Source organism: Passer domesticus, chromosome 12 (genome assembly GCF_036417665.1).
Source record: "Passer domesticus isolate bPasDom1 chromosome 12, bPasDom1.hap1, whole genome shotgun sequence".
In the NCBI taxonomy this organism is placed as follows: domain Eukaryota; kingdom Metazoa; phylum Chordata; class Aves; order Passeriformes; family Passeridae; genus Passer; species Passer domesticus.
The window spans coordinates 9,120,622-9,138,530 of record NC_087485.1 but is presented as its reverse complement, the minus strand read 5'-3'; the positions used below and the strand labels follow the sequence as shown (position 1 = coordinate 9,138,530).

Sequence of the window (17,909 nt, the reverse complement as noted above, 5' to 3'; positions counted from 1 at the left end):
GAAGTGCAATATCGGAAGAAATTCAGCATTAAGAACCAGAACAGGTGCTAGTGGGTGCAATTCCAATGCCTCCAAGTGAGCTAAAGCTATTCAAGATAATGACCTAACTCCAGCTTTTAAATAATGGCGCCCGTTTAGGCTGAAGTTCACCCCTCCAGCTGGAATTCACAAACTGTCCAGACTAGCCCAAATGTATTGGTTCACATAACTAAAAAACAACATTTCTGATGTATAAAGAATAAAAAGGAAAACCCTTGTGAGAACATCACCTGAAATTGTTTGATTTTTCCCCCTGAATATTTAAGGCTTTATTTTCAAAAGTAGTGTTTCTGAAACAAACATCTTTCTTACAAAATCATATTGGTAATTCACTTTGCTAAGTTTGATTGCAAATGCATTTATTTGGAGCAGGTGTAGAGCAAAAACAAGAGGTCAAATTCAAATGTCATTCAATGAGCAACATTTTCTAACACAACAACCAAACTTCATTCCATTTCCGGACAAGTCCCCACAGAATTAAAAACCTACAGGAGGCCTGAGTACTGCTCTCCCTATTTTTGTAAATATGCACAGCTGTTTCAGGAAAAACATCTTTAAAAAAAATAAAAGGCAACTGATTATGGAGACTAAAATCACCTACAGATTTAAACAAGTGCTGTTTACCATTGGTGGTAAAAGCACAGAAAATAACTCCTTTTTTCCTCCCTTTCTGAACAGGCATAATCAGATTAAGTTTGGTTGTAAAAAGATATTTTAACAAAAATCTACTGCAACTGCAAACATTTCAGTTGTTTATGTGTGACAAAGAGTTTCCTGACACACTTTATCCAGGTTCATTTTGAAACAAATCTGCATTTCATGGTTTTCCATTCCTCTTTAGCTGAAACTCAGTAAAATGAGCAGTAATTTACCACATTGTAAAACATGGCAAAAAGTGAAATTCCAGCTAAAAGAAAAAAAAAATCAGTCAAACAAGCCTTCAATAAATGTATTTCCAGTTCTCAGTCGTGAACCACTGAAGCACAAAATGTGTTGTTGTGAAGGAAGACAAGGTTTGCTGTCTCCACTGAGCAAAGGTTTGCAGATACCACAGCCCAGAGACTGAACAGGGCTCAGCAGCTTCTTGCTGTGCTGGTGACAGAATTAACATCATCCTCTGCCTTAGGAGGAGCAGTGGGCAGGAGATGCAGGTAGTCATGGAAAAGGGAAATCAGACCAACACTGCAGACTCAAATGGCCTTAGGAATAAACTGACTGATAAGGCCTATGGAAACTCTTGGAGTGCTCCATTCCTGCCATTAATTTAGGAAGTTCTTCATTTACTGCTGCAGACAGGCCCTGCCCTACAAGCTGCTGATCATTCCCCCAAACATCCACTGAACAGGAGTGCCAAGAGAACTCATTAATCTAAGCTGAGGTTTCTGTTTCCCAGTGAAGTGAGGACATGGGTGAGAAAAAGCCTCTTTGGAAGACTTGCAAGTCAGATTCCACTATTTTGCATGCAAATATGAACCTGTGTCTGATGCATCAGATCCATGTTAAAACACTTGAGTTAAGATAATGCTTCAAGTAAAGCACATTTCTGTTAAGTGGATACTAAACTCTGAGATTATTCTATTTGTAACTTCATGTCCTTGCATCTTTAACTCCCTGTTGCAGGGTGGAATTTATGTGCTCACACTTCTGGACACATTTGCAGCTGGGACTTCAATATTGTTTGCTGTTCTAATGGAGGCAATTGGAGTTTCCTGGTTTTATGGTAAGCTCCTCCTTTTGCTTGTCCAAAAACTTTCCTGAAATTCCAAGTGCTCATGACAGGCTTAAACATCATTTTAAGGGAAAACACCATAGCCTTTATACACAAAACCATGACAAGTCAGGTTTCATAGAGTGATTTTCACCTGATTTATGAGCAGTGACAGGAATGCAGACATTCAGTGGGCCAAGCTTTGAGACTCTGCACAGCCTTGTGAAAGGGACTGTGATGGGATAGAAAACTTACTCCTTTCACCAGTATTCTACAACCCTTAGTAATCCTGATGACTTGCAGTAGCAGATTTAGACTTGGTACTTTCAAAGCAAGTAGATTAGCCCAAATACAGACTCACCTGTTTTCACTTTTCATTAGTTCCCCAGGGCCAATCTCAAGCACCCTCCACACAACACAAATAAAGGTGGTGTTTAGAGAGTTGTAATAATTCCTACATCAATCCCTTTTGTTTGAGACAATATTCTACTTCATTGTAAAACACTTGGAGTTTATTTATTTTATTTCATAGAATGGGATAAAATACTCAACATACCAGATACCAGAAATTCTGTTTCTTGTATTTGATACTAATTTATGCCACAAAAAGAGAGTAGTGATTTACTTATCCCAAATATGGCAAGCCTTAGTTGCATTTAGTTGACCTCTGGCACCAGACTGGAATCACTCTATGCCAATTGAGTGCAGTGATGTGCTACAGCCACCTAAAAAATATGGTCTCTTCTTTTCCTTCCTAATCTCCTCTTTGTTCTTACACTTTAGTTCCTGGCTGATGACAACTCTTTTCACTATTACCAGTGTCATAGCATCCTGCAAATCTTCTTCCCTTTTAAGTCTGTATTGAATGAGTTTCCCTGATTCCCAATAAGATTTTTCTTGCTTTGAATGCCCTCTTCATTCTTATTCAGACATAGTGTTTATAGCTAATGTATGATTCAGAGGGTTCTTGGACATTATGATTCTCATTGCTATTTACCTCACTCAGTCACTTATTTATCCATCCATCCATTCTGCCTTACCATGTTCTTCTAACCAAACAAACTTCATCTTGCAGTTAAAAAACTGTTGAAGAGTGAAGTGAAAGAATGGCATCCATGCACAAAGCTGTTCAATCTATCAAATTAATAGTTTCTAGTTTTAATGCACTAATTCTGTCACCCAACATCAGCATGGAGCAAGCAGCACATAAGCTGTTGTCTCTCAAAACAATGGAGGCACTTCATTTCACAGACAGCTGTCTTTAATCCCTCTAAAAGAGCTCAATGTGAATGAGTGATCACAGTTTAGCTTGGAAACAGAGGCTTCTTCAGTTTCTATAGGAAAGTTACTTTCTGCTACTATTGAAACAGTATTTCCTGTACTTTACAGCAGCTAAGATTTGTAAGTGGTTCACAAACCATGCCAAAGTTAGTCAAATTTTGGTTTACACCCTCTATAATTTTTCCTTTCTTCCTGCAGCCTCCCCATAATTGGGAAAATATCTATTCATTTTTCTTGAGCAGCTGACATGTTTCTACTGACACAGCATGACCTGTTGCTTTATAAAGAACTTATTACAGCCCCAGGTGCTATTTAAACTTATTAAATCTGGCATGATCTTGTCTGCCTCTTTTTTCTGATAGACCCCTCTTGCCTTAATGACCTAGCTGAATATTAAGCCAGCCTAAAGGCAAGCATTGACATTTTGGCACAGACTAAAAACACAGAAATTTAGTTCAAATTGCATCTATGACCATTTACTGTGAAGTTTCTTCTTGCAAAGGCCAACTGTGTGTGTAAGAGAAGGGAGAACTAGTTTGCTTTACTGTGCAGATGTACCTTAATTATGATTGCTAAGTTGTTACCAATTTTCCTCATGTGCAACACTGATATTATCTTTCTGGTGAATATTCTATTTCTGGGTATTTAACCAGATCCTGATAATAAATTTGAAGTATCTCTGAAACCAAGCCCTACAGGTAGCATTATCTATAGCTATGGCTGTGTTCTGCTTGAAGGTTGATCTTAGAACAATTATTTGAAAAATCAAATTGTGGAAAAGTGCAGTCTGAGAGCATGGCCTACTCATCCCCCATTTTCAGCAGAAATTGAGCACCAAGCACTGTCTGACCTCCAAGTCTGGAAACATATGAATAAAATTCTGATATACAAAGACCTTGTCTTTGACCTTCTCCACAATGATAAATTTCAGTCAGTGTTCTTAGCAGTTAAAATTCAGTCACTTTAAAGTTCACAGAAAGCACTGCAAATAGAATCAGATTAAGTTTAAAGAGCATTTGCAGATCCTTCTTGGCTATTTTTCTTCACCTGGACATAATATTGGGGGCTGAAAATTATTTTGAGACATTTACACTCGTGTCCACACCCTGAAAATATTTTGCATCCTATTATGTACAATGGACTAATTCAAACTGTCCCAATTATTTACATGAAATAAATTACAAAACTTGTGCTGAAATGATCCACATAAAGAGAAATAATCTTTATGGAAAACTATACATGTTCTCTAATAAACAAATATTCATAGAAAAAAGCTGCATTTCTGCTGTTCACATAATGGGTTCATGATTATAAGTAAACTTTCCGAACATATTGAGCAAAATAAATTATAAACAAATAGTCTGACTTGACAGAATGCACAGAGCCAATGTCTCTAAGGTGTAAAGTCAGAGATTGTTTTCTTTTTACAGAAAAGAGAGAGGGATACTTTTTTCCCTATTTTGTATCAGTGTTAATCATCCCATTCTAAAGTGGTGTAGTTTTGTACATATTTACAATAAACAGAAGAAGAATTGCCTGAGTTTTCTGGAAAATTCATAAATATGAAATTATATTTGTAATAAAGAACATTCTGTGGTGTTCAATGTAACCCTGAAAAGTATGTCTTTAAGTGAAACAAAGAAATCTCCTTTGATGAATTAAGAATCATATGAATCTCCCTCATTATCAGCAAGCAGTTTGTGTAAGTAAGGGTTTATATTTTCCTGCAGTGTACTCATAATAACAGAGGAATTAAGTTACAATAATCCATAACTATTTTAAAAATGGTGTCCTATTTACAACTTAAATTCTAGACATTTGTGAAATGCCTCTTTTCAGTGGTAATGCTGCTGTCTGCAACAGGCCTTAAGTGCTCACGGGCATTTAAGACAGATATAGTGATGTCAAAGATGCATCTAGACATTGAAAGGAGATTAATGTTGTTATTTCTTATGTCTTCTGATTTGAAAGTCATTCATGTCTGGTTTCTGAAAAAGGTGTTTTGGGTATGCCAGCATCTCATCAGTTTAGACTGAAGCCAGTCTCATGCTTGCATCCATTCCAGGTGTGGACAGGTTCAGTGAAGACATCCAACAAATGATGGGCTTCAAACCAGGCCTCTACTGGAGACTCTGCTGGAAGTTTGTCAGTCCTGCTTTTTTATTGGTAAGTGTTGATAATTATTCCATCATGAAAAGAGTACCAGTGCATTGCTTCCCAAAATATACAATAGATACCAAGAGCAGGATGCCTATTGCTGTGCCAGAAACTGTTTGGATTAATAGAAGACATTCCAATTTAATTCTTTTTTTCTCCCTGAAATTATATGCTGGTTATATTTTGTATAATACATTTCAGTTGTGGGAGAGAAGCTGATGGTGGTTGTGGTGTTCTTCTGTTCCTTCATTTTAGCATGATTTTAAGAAGGCAGCTTATCTTAGGGAACACTTAGGCAGTGCCCTCCCTGTCCCTGCAGCACCCCTGCATATTAAACACAAACATATTTCCTTGGGAAAACAAGCTAGCCTGGGACAAGAGATTGTGTTAGCAAAAATTTATTTTTGATTGGAGAATACCAGGATCCCCAGTTTGTGAAATGACACCATAGAAAAATTACTATACACCAACACCTGTAATTAGCTGTATGAAACACTGAAGAATCATATAAAATACACCTTGTAAGCTGTCTGTTGGAAAAAACAAGTGGTCCATTGCATTAGGGAAAAAAAATCCCAAACTGTGAGTTTCGTTGCTTTGTGTAAAGGTTAGATTCAGTACTAACCTCGAGTTTGATATTGGAATCCCTTCCTATGCATATTTGTAAATCAAAAGGTCAGGATAATAATACAGAAATTTGACCTCATTATGATTTTAGGAGACAATTACTTGCATTAAAGCTGTGCAATCTTAAAGCATTACTGGTATTGCAAATATACACTGGGTGGGCTTTTAGAACAGGTCCACATTTTTTAAAATATAAAACCTATGACCCCAATTCATCCATAAGCACCTACCAAGCCTGTATTAATTATCCTTTTCAACACAGTTCTATAAAGGAACTTGTATGGAACTATATCCTGCAGCACTTCAAGCAGGCTGACTCAAGCAGAATGGGAAAATGCTGGAGCAAGCATCCTTTGATTTTGCAAACAAGGAGACATTTAAAAATTTGCATTTTATCATGACTGTTGTAACAATCTGGAGAGCCCAGCAGTTTAACCTTCAGGTAGTTTAAGATGTCTTGGTGAAAGAGCCTCAATACCTTCCTAGAAAAGCCTGAAAATATAAGGGTCAGAATAAACCTGTAAATAACACATCTCTCAGCCATCACAAAGCACACTTCTTTTTTTCTCTCTGGAAGTTCTTGAAGATCTTTCTCTATATTTTCTGCAGCTGTGAACAAAATCCCAAGCAAAATCACAAAATAGAATTAGTATTTTTCTAACTAGATTCTACACTATGATCTTCCTTTAACCCACACTATTCTGGGGTAGTCTTTGAAACCCTAGGCTCAAAATATTTTAATTTGAAATTGAAATATAGAGCAGAACATATAGCCCCAAAAACCAAACCAAGGATAGCTGCATGTTTTACAACCCACATAGATTTAACAGGATAGAAGTAGGGTGGTACACCACTCTTTCCTTCTTGCATCTAGCACAGGAGAGGGAAACACAGGAACAAAAAACAACTTTGTTTTCCAGACTATAAGGCTGCTCTACCTTTCCTCAGTACATGTATCATACTACAGTTTGCATTATGCCTCTCATTGAAAAATGGGTACAAATCTTCTAAAGGAAGTCTAATATTCCTGGAAAACGAAGTAAGTAAAAACAATAGATCCTGCAGTTTTTTCTTGACTACAGAATCCCTTTTCTACATCTGAAACACTGGTTTAAATGAGGCAGTATTGGACAATCACCTACCTACCCTTCAAAATTTCAAATCATCTGTGTCCACAGCAGCTAAAATGAGCTGTTAATACTAGTAAACACATTAAGAACTTCAACAGCTTAAGCAGTAAGAGGCACAAAGTAAACAGGCTGAATGTAAATCATAAAGCTGGTTTGAAATACTCTTTAGGGTGGCTGCCTAATAGAACACCTGGAATCAGTTTCAGTAAGGTTCTTCATCTTAAAACTGTGGTTCATTTTACACTTTCTTCTCCAGTTTGTCGTGATAGTCAGCATAATAAATTTCAAGCCTCTGACCTATGATGACTACACCTTCCCTCTGTGGGCAAACCGCATTGGCTGGGGAATAGCATTATCCTCCATGATCCTGGTGCCTGCCTATATCATCTATAAATTTATGAATGTGCGTGGGACCTTTAAAGAAGTAAGTGGAACACTAATCAAATGTCATGAAATGCTGCTGTGAAATGAAATGGCTGCGTCTAAGTTGGCAGTTTATTTCTCTCCCAAAACTTATTACTTATGAGTGACCTTTTGAATCCATCTGTCAGGTGGATCTGTGGTTTGAGGTAGGATTACTGCATTCTGTTTGAGTCTCTAGACAGAAATTAGCTTTCTAGACAGCACCATAATAATAGTGAAAAATATTTTTCTGCATATAATTGATCAGATTAGATTTTTGTTTATAAACAAAGAATGTACAAACTATGCTATCTTCATATTCAGCTATGATGTATGGTCCTCAAACTGTTCTGTACTTTTATTTATCAGTTCAAAATGGCACATAATTGAGGTTCACTAGCCATATCATTATTACCATCATATTAACTTTACCATCACTGTCTATATACCCTCACTATTATGTGTAGTCTTAAAACCTCTAACAGTGCTCAGAAGCCTCCTCACCATTACACAGCACTGAGTTTTTTCCCATCACATCACAGTTTTATATCCTTATCTAGACCCACTGACTTACACCTAGTTCTGCTGCTCTGCTTTCCTACAGCTACACTCACACAATGGTGTAGCAAGATTTTGGTGCTCTTAGGCAAATGACTGAACCAAACAGCACACACAGAATTAAGCAGAAAGTAGGATCTCAACCTTTACATAGAGAGGTCACATCCCCCTCACACTGTCCCAGCAAACCCAAAGGAACAAATTGTTTCTGAAACATTACAGCAATCACATGTAATGTTCACCTCAGAAATGTGCCCCAAAGCTGGAACTCCTCACTGCCCTGTTTTCATCAGCACTACCATCTCACTATTGTGCACAATTTCTAGATCTCATTTCCTGCAATTCTGTAAACCCTCTGTTTTCCCCATCCTGGGTACAGTTACAAACACATTTTCTAGGAGCATTTGAGTCTCAAAGAATAATTTGTACTGGCCTATCAGTCTTTTGCCCTCTTGCTCAAGTTTACTGATGGGGGATGCAGAAGCCTTTGGCCAAAATCACATTCGCTCACTCATCTGTACTGTTAGCAAGTTCTGGTTTGTCTGTTAGAGCTCCTGCAAAGAGAAGCTCCCCAGTTTCCCCACGAGTGTTATGGAAAAAGGATAACACATGACATCCAAGTCACTAGCTCCAATATGATGCCCCAAACTGAGGGGAAAGGTATGAACCTAATCTAATTGTAACTCCTTAAGTTGGTTGAAAGTTCCTAATAAACCAAAATCTACATGTGATCTCAAAGGGCACAATAATGGGGTAGACAAGGGAGATGAGCTGGGAAATACCAGTCCTTCCTTCCTCTCCCACTCTGGGACTGGCCAATTCTCTCACAGCACTAACAGAAAAGCATGAATTTAGGGGATCTGAGGCCTGTGATACCAACTTGTTCCTGATATTCTTTTCTATATGCACTTGCTAAATATTTGGACTTAGTATTTGCATAAACTTTCTACTGTTGCTTCTTATATTAAAGGCTAACACCCAAGGGCTTATAATAGGCTTATTCTCTCATGGCTGAGCAAAGGCACATGATGCAGTGATATTAAAGATTTAAGTTACCATTTTAAATAAAGTTCATGCTCCTTCCCCACTATAGATTGGGGATTACAAACATAATCCCACTTCATATGGCTGACTTTTTCCTCTTCTTCCTGTCTGGTTTAGAGACTAGCTTACTGCATCACACCTGAAAACGAGCACCAGCTTGTGGCCCAAGGAAATGTCAGGCAGTTTAAGGTTAGTACAACTTTCACATACTTCTTCTCCTGATCCCAACCCTGTCTTTAACAACAGCTACAGCTTTGCACCAATCTCCTCATGCTGGATGCTTTAGCAGGTCTGTAGTTCTTTATTTCTGCCAGCATGACAAGACACAGGAGGCTCAGTACCACATACATCAACCATTTTGGAAAGATTTTGGGACCTTCCTTCTTTGACTAAGGAGAGCCCTTAATTTTGCAGATCACCTGAATCTGGTATTTTAGTTTGTGTTTGAATGCAGTGAGATTTCACCAATAAACAAAGGTATTTAAAAACTATCATGTGCATTTGAAGAGGTCATGGCCTGTCACTCAGTTACTGCACAGTAAGCTGAAGTCATGTTTCTGAAACTGCAATTATGTCCCACAACACATGGTAAACATCAAAGAAATATCCAGTGTCAGAGCTTACCTATAATGTCATGAAATGATGTACCAGGTTATGCGGAATTGGCTTTCCCCACAGGACTAGAGTTGATTGAAAACACTGCTGGAGACTTCATAAGCCATGAAAAATATGCTATAGGTTTCCAAACACTGATTTCCTTTTAGGAAATAAAATGAGCTTATTGAAATAAACTCCTTTATGTAAAAGATTAAAAGGATGCAAATGTGAAGCTTGTTACACTTATCAGCATTCATGCTGGACCACTTTCTGTCTTCAAAGTTGAAAGCAACTAGAATTATGCACACCTCCACAAAATATGACCCAGATTTTATAGTGGTGGTTTGTATGTTGATACTGAAAAAATAAATCTGGCTTTTGCTTATTCTGAAAGATACTGTTTGAAGTAAATTTTGGCTTTTAAAGGAAATCATCTGTGTAGATTTATGGGATGCAGAATGAAAGCACAAATAGGCTTCCTGTGTCATGACCATAATTTATTTGATGTAGCCAATAATATAAAATAGCACAACACCTCTTCCTGCCTTCTCTTTCTTCTGTTTCTACCCTCAGTTGTCAGATAATTTACTGTTCCTGCTGTTACTCAGTGTTTCCAGGGCAGATGTTCCTGTGTGAAAGGGCTATAAACAGCCACTCCACAGTGCTGGTCTTCTGATATGACCAAAACATAGCAAATTAATTTCACAAATTAGTAAAGGCTGTCCTCAGAAGTAAACTACTAAAGTTACCTCAAACCATGCTAAATATGAGAGCATTTAAATTTGCTGCCACCTTCAACGAACAGGTAGGGATGGCTTTGTTAATGCTAAAGCAGATTTAGTGATTTGTTCACAGTGTTTAAGATTGTAAACAAAACACTGCCTACTTTAAAGATTGTAAACAAAACATTGCCAAACAAATACAAATATTTTATTCCCATATATGTCTGGCAGTTCTGAATTCTAAAACTGAATTGAGATCTGACAGAGTAGCCTTTACATTCAGCACATTTCTCATTGCAAACTGAACTGCATAGAAATTTAGTTACAAAGTGGATAATCTATCCATTATTTTGAAACTTCTTTGTAACTCCAGATTTGTCAAAAAATGTCTGTCAGCATCATAATTTGAATCAATGATGTAATTTAACACTTCTGTTCCCTTACAGCTTCAACACTGGCTAACAATATGACAACCAACAGGTCAAGGAAAAAGCCCACGTTCAGCTAAACTGAGAATACAGAAAAGTCAAGTTCAAAGCTCCCTCACTTATGCTTGGACCAGGCTGGCCCAGAGCTTATCTACTGACTCTGTGAGGGAAGACATCTGCTCTCTGTTGTCAATGCCTCCCTTCTATTACTTGGCTTCAAATGATCTTTAAAGACTCCATTTAAGTTTTCTTGCATCCTTTGGTGCCATGAGATCCCTACATGACCAAAACTTGTGAGTTTTGCTATAGGCAGAAGTGGAGGAGGGGGGAGCAGAGGAAAAGAACAATCAGCATAAGTTAAGTGCTTTTTTATTGTGAAGAAGTGAATTAAACTTTTCTGACAGTAATAACTTCTTCAGATATTCATGCCACAACCTATTTTAAACCAACAACACCTGAGCACTCTTAGATCTAAGGAAAGAGTACACCTCAGTTATGACAAAAGAGCAATTTTAACCTTGTCCTCATGCCATTAGCTATCTTGCCATACTGTCCTTTGGGATGTGAGTTTGCATCCTTCTGAAGTGAAGACTCAGTGCTTCATTTTCAGTGGTTTTAGTTCCTTCTCTTGGTGAAGAACATTGTCTTTGCTGTACATGTTCATGCCATCTTCTGACCAGTTTAATTACACTGAAGCTGAAGAGCAGCAGGAAGAAAATTCCTGTTCAGTTACTAGTGCAGAACACAGCTTAATATCACAGTGTACTTCATGAAAGAGATATTCCCTTATATCAACAATTGGAATGGAATCATACGATCCACACTCTGCAGACTTTTCCAGCTAAGCATGAAAGTTACATCCAAACAGACAGACTTTAATCTTTTTGTTGTATTTTGTTCCAAATAAAGAATGTAAATACATTAGAAGGGATAATTTTAAAATTATATAATTACCAAGTGGCACAAAAAACCAATCTGGCTTTACTCCCCCACTGTGAACATTATAATTTAATCAGGATTCACCTACCAAAACATAGTAAGATTTTGTTAAATAAATTAAAAGTATACTTTAGCTCTCTAAACCTATTCCAGCTCTGTTCTCTAGTAGTATTATGCAAAGTAGAAGATACAGAACAAACTCTGCATTTGGGTGCTGTTCTTATTCTGTGGTCACTTGTCACTGTAGTACCTTTCAAGTGATCACTACATTCAGTAGCTCTGAGTTAGTTCTTGTAATTATTTATCACTAGGTCTACAGTAATTTTCAGAGGCAGTAGCTTCTCTGCTGGATCCAACCCAGAGTTTACCTCTGGACATTACCTCTGATTTTTTTTTTTCTCTATACATTCAGTTGAGCTTGTCTTTTAAATATATGTAGTGCTTCCTCTTTTTTAAAAAAAGACCTTTTAAATGGATGGGCCTTTTTTATTTATAAAACAAGTTTTGTTGAGTTGTTTTCTTTTTTAAAATAGCCAAGTTCTAAAGTGCCAAGTGCTTTTGGGCTTTTTCTATTTAACATTGATTTCGGTTCAAAATAATGAAAGGAAAATTTCTCTCCTTATTCATTCTCTTCCTCCAACATATTCAATACTTCAGAATGAATCAAATGTTGTCCTTCTCTTGAAGAGTCTCTGTGACAAACAGTTTTATTTAAATAGGGATTTAAACCCAAAGAATACTTTCTTCTAATTATAAAGGAAGTCTTATTTTCTGGCTCAACTGATGGCCAATATCTGCTTAAACCCTGTTATTAAATATATTTCAATAATAAAGGAATTCCAAATGTTGCAGTTCTCATGCTGTAATTACACAAGAGGCTAAATAGTGAAAATATGTTGAAGGCTTCAAAAAAGTAATCCCACCAACTTCTCAGTTAATCTCATTTTTATTGTTTGCCAAACTTCATGAGAATCCATTGTTTTAAAGCCTATTTTTCAACAATACAGCTGCTTCAGTCACTGTCCTGGCATGGCTCAAAAGCTTCTTAGCATAGATGTAATTATCAAGTTTAGAAACTTCTAGGGGCTGTTTAATGTGGAGCTTTAATAGGTTGTCACTTTACACATTGGTTGGTTGGTTCATGATTGGAAATGCTAAAAACCTCCACCAGCGTTCAGTTGTGACACAATCCCTCAGCACCATCCCATGCAGGAAAAGTTACATTTCCTCACCACTCTGCTCTGACACAGGAGCAAAGCTACCATACAGGGGAATACATCAGCTTTAGCCAGTGTCTTTGGGTTTGATTGTATTTTAAATACGTTCTCCCAAGGCAAGTACCTACTGCATTATTTTTATTTCTTTTACTGTATAACCTCTTGGGTTTAGTGTAGTATTTATAGCTCAGGACTACATTGCACTATTGCCACCTTTTTCTGAGGTTTTCTAGGTAAAGAACTTGCAATCTATACAGAAGACAAACGTCTTACCAAAGGAAGTAAGGGTCTTATTACCAGAATTAACCTGAATGAAAAAAACAATACACAGTGCATGACTGCATAGGTAGACTTTAAATTCAAGATGTTGCCCAAAGAAAGTCTCCCCTCAAATAATATGACTTCTGTCCTAGAGACAAATGTCTTCAATTCTCCACAGAATAAGATGATGAACTACCTCATGCCTCTTGGATGATGAATGATGCCATTAGACACAAACTAGCACCTATATAAATGACAAATACTTCTGCAAAGACCAGGTTATGTTCATTTCCTCCACTCAGTGATATGGTACAGACAGTCCAATAAGAAGCCATAGCATGGGCACCCACCTCCTCTTACACACCTGCTTTGGGCCCCCGAGTACATTTTCAATATGGAAAATACCAAATGCCACAAAGAAACCCATCTCCCTTCAGTTAAAATATTTGTAGTTAAAAAACAAAGGACCAAAGCCTCTAGTCAGGTCTTTATCACTCGTGTCACTTAATTGCAAGTCTAACTCTATCTTGACTTTTCAGCCCAGCAGCTCACCCTTTTCCTCAGCTGCACCTGTTTCAAAGACCAGACCCCCTCTGGGGAATGCCACTCTCCCAGATGTCCCCATGGAATTGTGTGCATATTCTGTTGGATTAGACAGCCCACTTTTTAAAGAAGAAAATTTTTGGTACAATTCCAGAATCATCTGCTTGCCAATTATGTTGTCTGTTTGGGTAACAAGCCCATGGGAAGAGTTCAGGGAAGCAGTTAAAGAGCTCATTTGACAGTTCTAGAAAATATTTCCTCAAAAGCCTTTTCTTAATCTGACAAAGGAAGCAGCTGTCATATATCAGTATCTCTCTTCTGACCTTTCTTTTGACCAGTGAAAAAGACCTGCCTGTGATCCATAATGTTTCATCAATCCACAGAAAGTTAGTTAAGACCAAGGAAAGAGACCCTTCATTCTCTCTTTGTACCCTTCCCTGCCATCATTCAGGCACATAATTCTTCACATCCTTGGAACTATTCTAAAGCTACATTACTAAAACTCCACAGATTTAAATTTCTGGAAGAAGCAGTGGGCCTTTCAAGGCAATAGTCCAAAAAGCACTAGTACTATTTATTATTGTGCCCCTGTTTGACCAATATCTTTTTTATCAGTCCTTCTTGTGTTCAATTATGACCTGAGACATACACCCTGGCAACACTTGAAAGACACCTAACCATAGTGAGGGATTCTGCAGGATATCCAGGATCAAACATGATATTTTAAATTTAGAATGCAGGAGAATTACTTGGCTGTTACTACTGTGCATGTTCCCTGGCTGCACGTGCAGTGTGTGTTGTATGTACTTTTCCCAGAGGAAATTTCCTGTACTTGGTCATTTCTCCTCAGCAATATACCATTTAAGTGTTAGTATTTAAAAGGGGCAAGCCCAAACACTTTGTATATACATTTACTTCTCATGCTATTGTTTTGATATTGATTGAGTTTATTTTGTACAGTTAGGTTGTAGGAGGCCACATCAAAGTTATTTTGCTTTTAATGTTTCTTTTGCAGTTCTTTCAATTCATACAGCATTAATTAGCAGATACTTGCTTTTATGGGAGTAGATAGCTTTCATTCATATCCTGGACTGCTTCACTAAATTTCATGAGGAATTGGCAAATGCTTATAAGAACCAAACTAAAACTGTAGTTCAACTATTTCAAAAGAGGTGGGACTTAAAAATATTTTATTTGCAGTGTCATGGTCAAACATTTTAAAATGAGCCTGAAGGACCCAGACATTAGAAAGCTGCTACAGTTCAACAAAGGTCAATGTATAGCCCTACCTGCAGAAATTGTGTGAACTCTGAGCCTCTTGGAGCAGTAAACTAGGAATTTTTTGTTTTAACACAGTTTATTTTCTCAATACTGGGAATATTTGTGGTCCACAGATCACCTCATGTAAGAACCCAATTTTCTTAATGTGAAGGCTAACATGGTGTTTCAGATTAAACCCCTGAACTACTTGGGAGACTTTCTCAGCTACCTTCCTCTGACTTATGTCCACATTCCTGTTGGTGATTGTGAGCTTACCTAGCTAATCAGTGGAAAATGATTAATTTGTACAGTGGTACTGGTCAAATTTAGACCAAATTTAGGTGCATCTAAATTCATCAGAGACTACTACAGAGAGCTACGTGGGCAATAAAAGCATTCAATCAGTAAAAACATAACAGGGTAATACAGTCACTTTTAAGTACAGCATTTGCTTGGTTTCCATCACCATTAAAAACCAGAAAGTGCTTAGACAGATTGCAGTCACTGTGTGGCTGAGGAGCAGAAGCAGCCAAGGAACTGAAGACACCAGAAGAATATAAATGACACAGATATGATTGTGTCACAGATATGGTTGTGCTCAGTGAAATTGTGCTCTTTGAAGGACATGGAGGTCTCTAGGTCTGAGTGGCTGGGAAGAGCAGGGGATAAATGGAGAGATTTAACCCTTGTGTACATTTACCATGACTGCATTAATTCCCATAAGAACTGGGGCCCTTTCCTGTCCAAGCACTCACAGCCAGATTGAATCACCCATGTGCTTTTTGCTTTCCTCCTTTAAGGTGTTTCTTTAGTTGCCGTACTAAACATGAGTTGCCTAATTTCATTATAAGGAAACAGAATAAATTCAGTGAATTAAGAGAATTACTAAGCCTTAAGCTGGCTTTCTTTTGTAGGTGTCATGTTGTTTCTTGGTCACTGCCAAGAGGCATTAAGCTTGAAGGTGACCTGCATTTGTAATTTACCTTGCACTCTCTGTGAACCTTTCTGCAAGACTTAGCTCTCCTTTGCTATGGGCAATATCACTTACAAAGGGAGAACCTCCAAACAATACATTTTGAAAATAAATCCTAATAGGTCTAATGAAGATTTGCCTTACAAATAAAAGCTTTACAGTGAGCATTTACTTGGTTTACACCAGTGTTTTACTTAATTTTTAATGCCTTTTTATAGCAGTGACTAGAATTTAACTTAGATAAGGGTACCTCTGTATAGGAAATATTTTAATATTTTTACCAGTTTTTTTAATTTTCATAGAATATATGTATATTGTAAGGCGAGAAATTCAACTTTGATGTAACAAGGTTATCACACAAGACCTATCTCTTCATTATAAGATTTTGTAGTCAGCCAGTCTAGTTCAATAATACGTTGGCCTTTGATTATAAATGTAAAAATGTGATACAGGAGAATAGAACATTACCTACAGCTAACGCATATTGTAGCACAATATTCTCCATTGCTGCCTTAATCTCATGGAATGAAGTCATGTGTTTTTAATTTATATTCTAAAAGAAAACCAAAAAATCCAGAGTATCTTTTGGCTGCAATTTTGTGTTGTTAGATGACTTAACATTGAACCAAATGTGTTAGTGTCCAGTAGATCTACTTCCAAAGCAAGAGAACACTTTGCAGTTTTCAGGAATAAGTCTTCATAGGAGCTCAAAACTTGCCACTAGTAAAAATACTCTCCAAAGTGCCCCAGTGACCAAAAGTGTCCAAACACAGCCACCATGTTTCCATGCCTGATTCCATTAATTGTGCAATCTGCAGGTGAATTTTGCCTTTTTCTTTTTAAAGTCTTTGGTTATCTGGGGGAAATGGCATTTCAAATTTTTTCATTAATTTTTGGTTTTTTCAAAGGGAGACACCTACATGCCCATGTGTATAATTAGAAACAACTACATTTCTTATAAATATGGATATGGATGTGTGTGATGTGTGCTGGTTAACTATACTTAAAATGCTGATAAAGATGGTGAATGTAAAGTATTTGTCCTCATACCTCTGTCTTTCTGTGATCAGTGTAAATAAGAACTGTTTTAAGCTGTGCATTAATGTAACAGATTATCCCAATATTGTGTATAAAATTATTTAAATAAAATCTGACAAATATGCACATAAAGAGTATAAAGAAAAGGATTATGTACCAAGAATTTACTTCTGTCAATTAAAAGCTGAAATGAAATTTTTGGTTTTTCTTCAATACTTTTGAGTTAAAGCTTTGCAGGGGCAGCTGGTCCTTGGCTTGGCAGAGAGCTGAAAACAAAATCCCAAAAGCTGGAAACCTGCATAGTTCTCAACCTTCAGGAGATTGTTCACATCCTTTTGGTGTCCAGTGGATGCAGTGGGCAGATTAATTTCTACATTTGAACTCCTTTCTTTCAGCAAAATAATTACAGTAATGCAAGGAAGCTTTCCCAACCACATATTGAAAGGAAATAATGAAGACCTTCTAGGAACATGAACCATGGTGCATATCAGACAGCCTAATTCTCCAAGGCTACATTGTTCTCCTTTTTACAAGATATTCTTTCTGCCTTGCTAATTTTGCCATAAGTAGTAACAGCCACAAGCACATTATTCTTAATTTACAGATCAGCCAGGAAAAGGTGACCCTTAACCCAACATAAATGAAGAATGGGTAACAATTATTTTATTTAACTGTTTTTTACTAGAACTAAAACCACTTTCTTATACTTCCAGATCAATTTCTTACATTTCCACATCAATAATGAAAAGCACTATTTCCAAAGGTACATTTAGTTAGACTATCTCACTTGTCTCCATACAAATTTTATACTTGGAACATACAGAACCTGATGACCTTCCTTGGTGCTTTTTTTCTTTAAGCAGATCTCAATATTATTAAGGTACAGCCTCCAATTGTTTATATTTCTCTACTGCCTTCAAGTAAGAAATGCATGGTTTAAACTATTTTAATACATCTGAGAGACTGAATAACAAAATTTTCATAT

General features: G+C 37.1%; 1 protein-coding gene across 1 annotated transcript in view; it reads left to right on the top strand.

Moving 5' to 3' along the window:
• Positions 1-17,056, top strand: part of SLC6A2 (solute carrier family 6 member 2) — a 57,643-nt gene extending 40,587 nt beyond the window's left edge. Inside the window, exons 10-14 of the mRNA XM_064386657.1 lie at positions 1,660-1,759; positions 5,094-5,194; positions 7,199-7,366; positions 9,064-9,135; positions 10,712-17,056. Coding sequence (XP_064242727.1) covers positions 1,660-1,759; positions 5,094-5,194; positions 7,199-7,366; positions 9,064-9,135; positions 10,712-10,735 — 465 coding nt within the window. The 3' untranslated portion in view covers positions 10,736-17,056. The remainder of the gene's footprint in view (positions 1-1,659; positions 1,760-5,093; positions 5,195-7,198; positions 7,367-9,063; positions 9,136-10,711) is intronic.
• Positions 17,057-17,909: the final 853 nt, after the last annotated feature.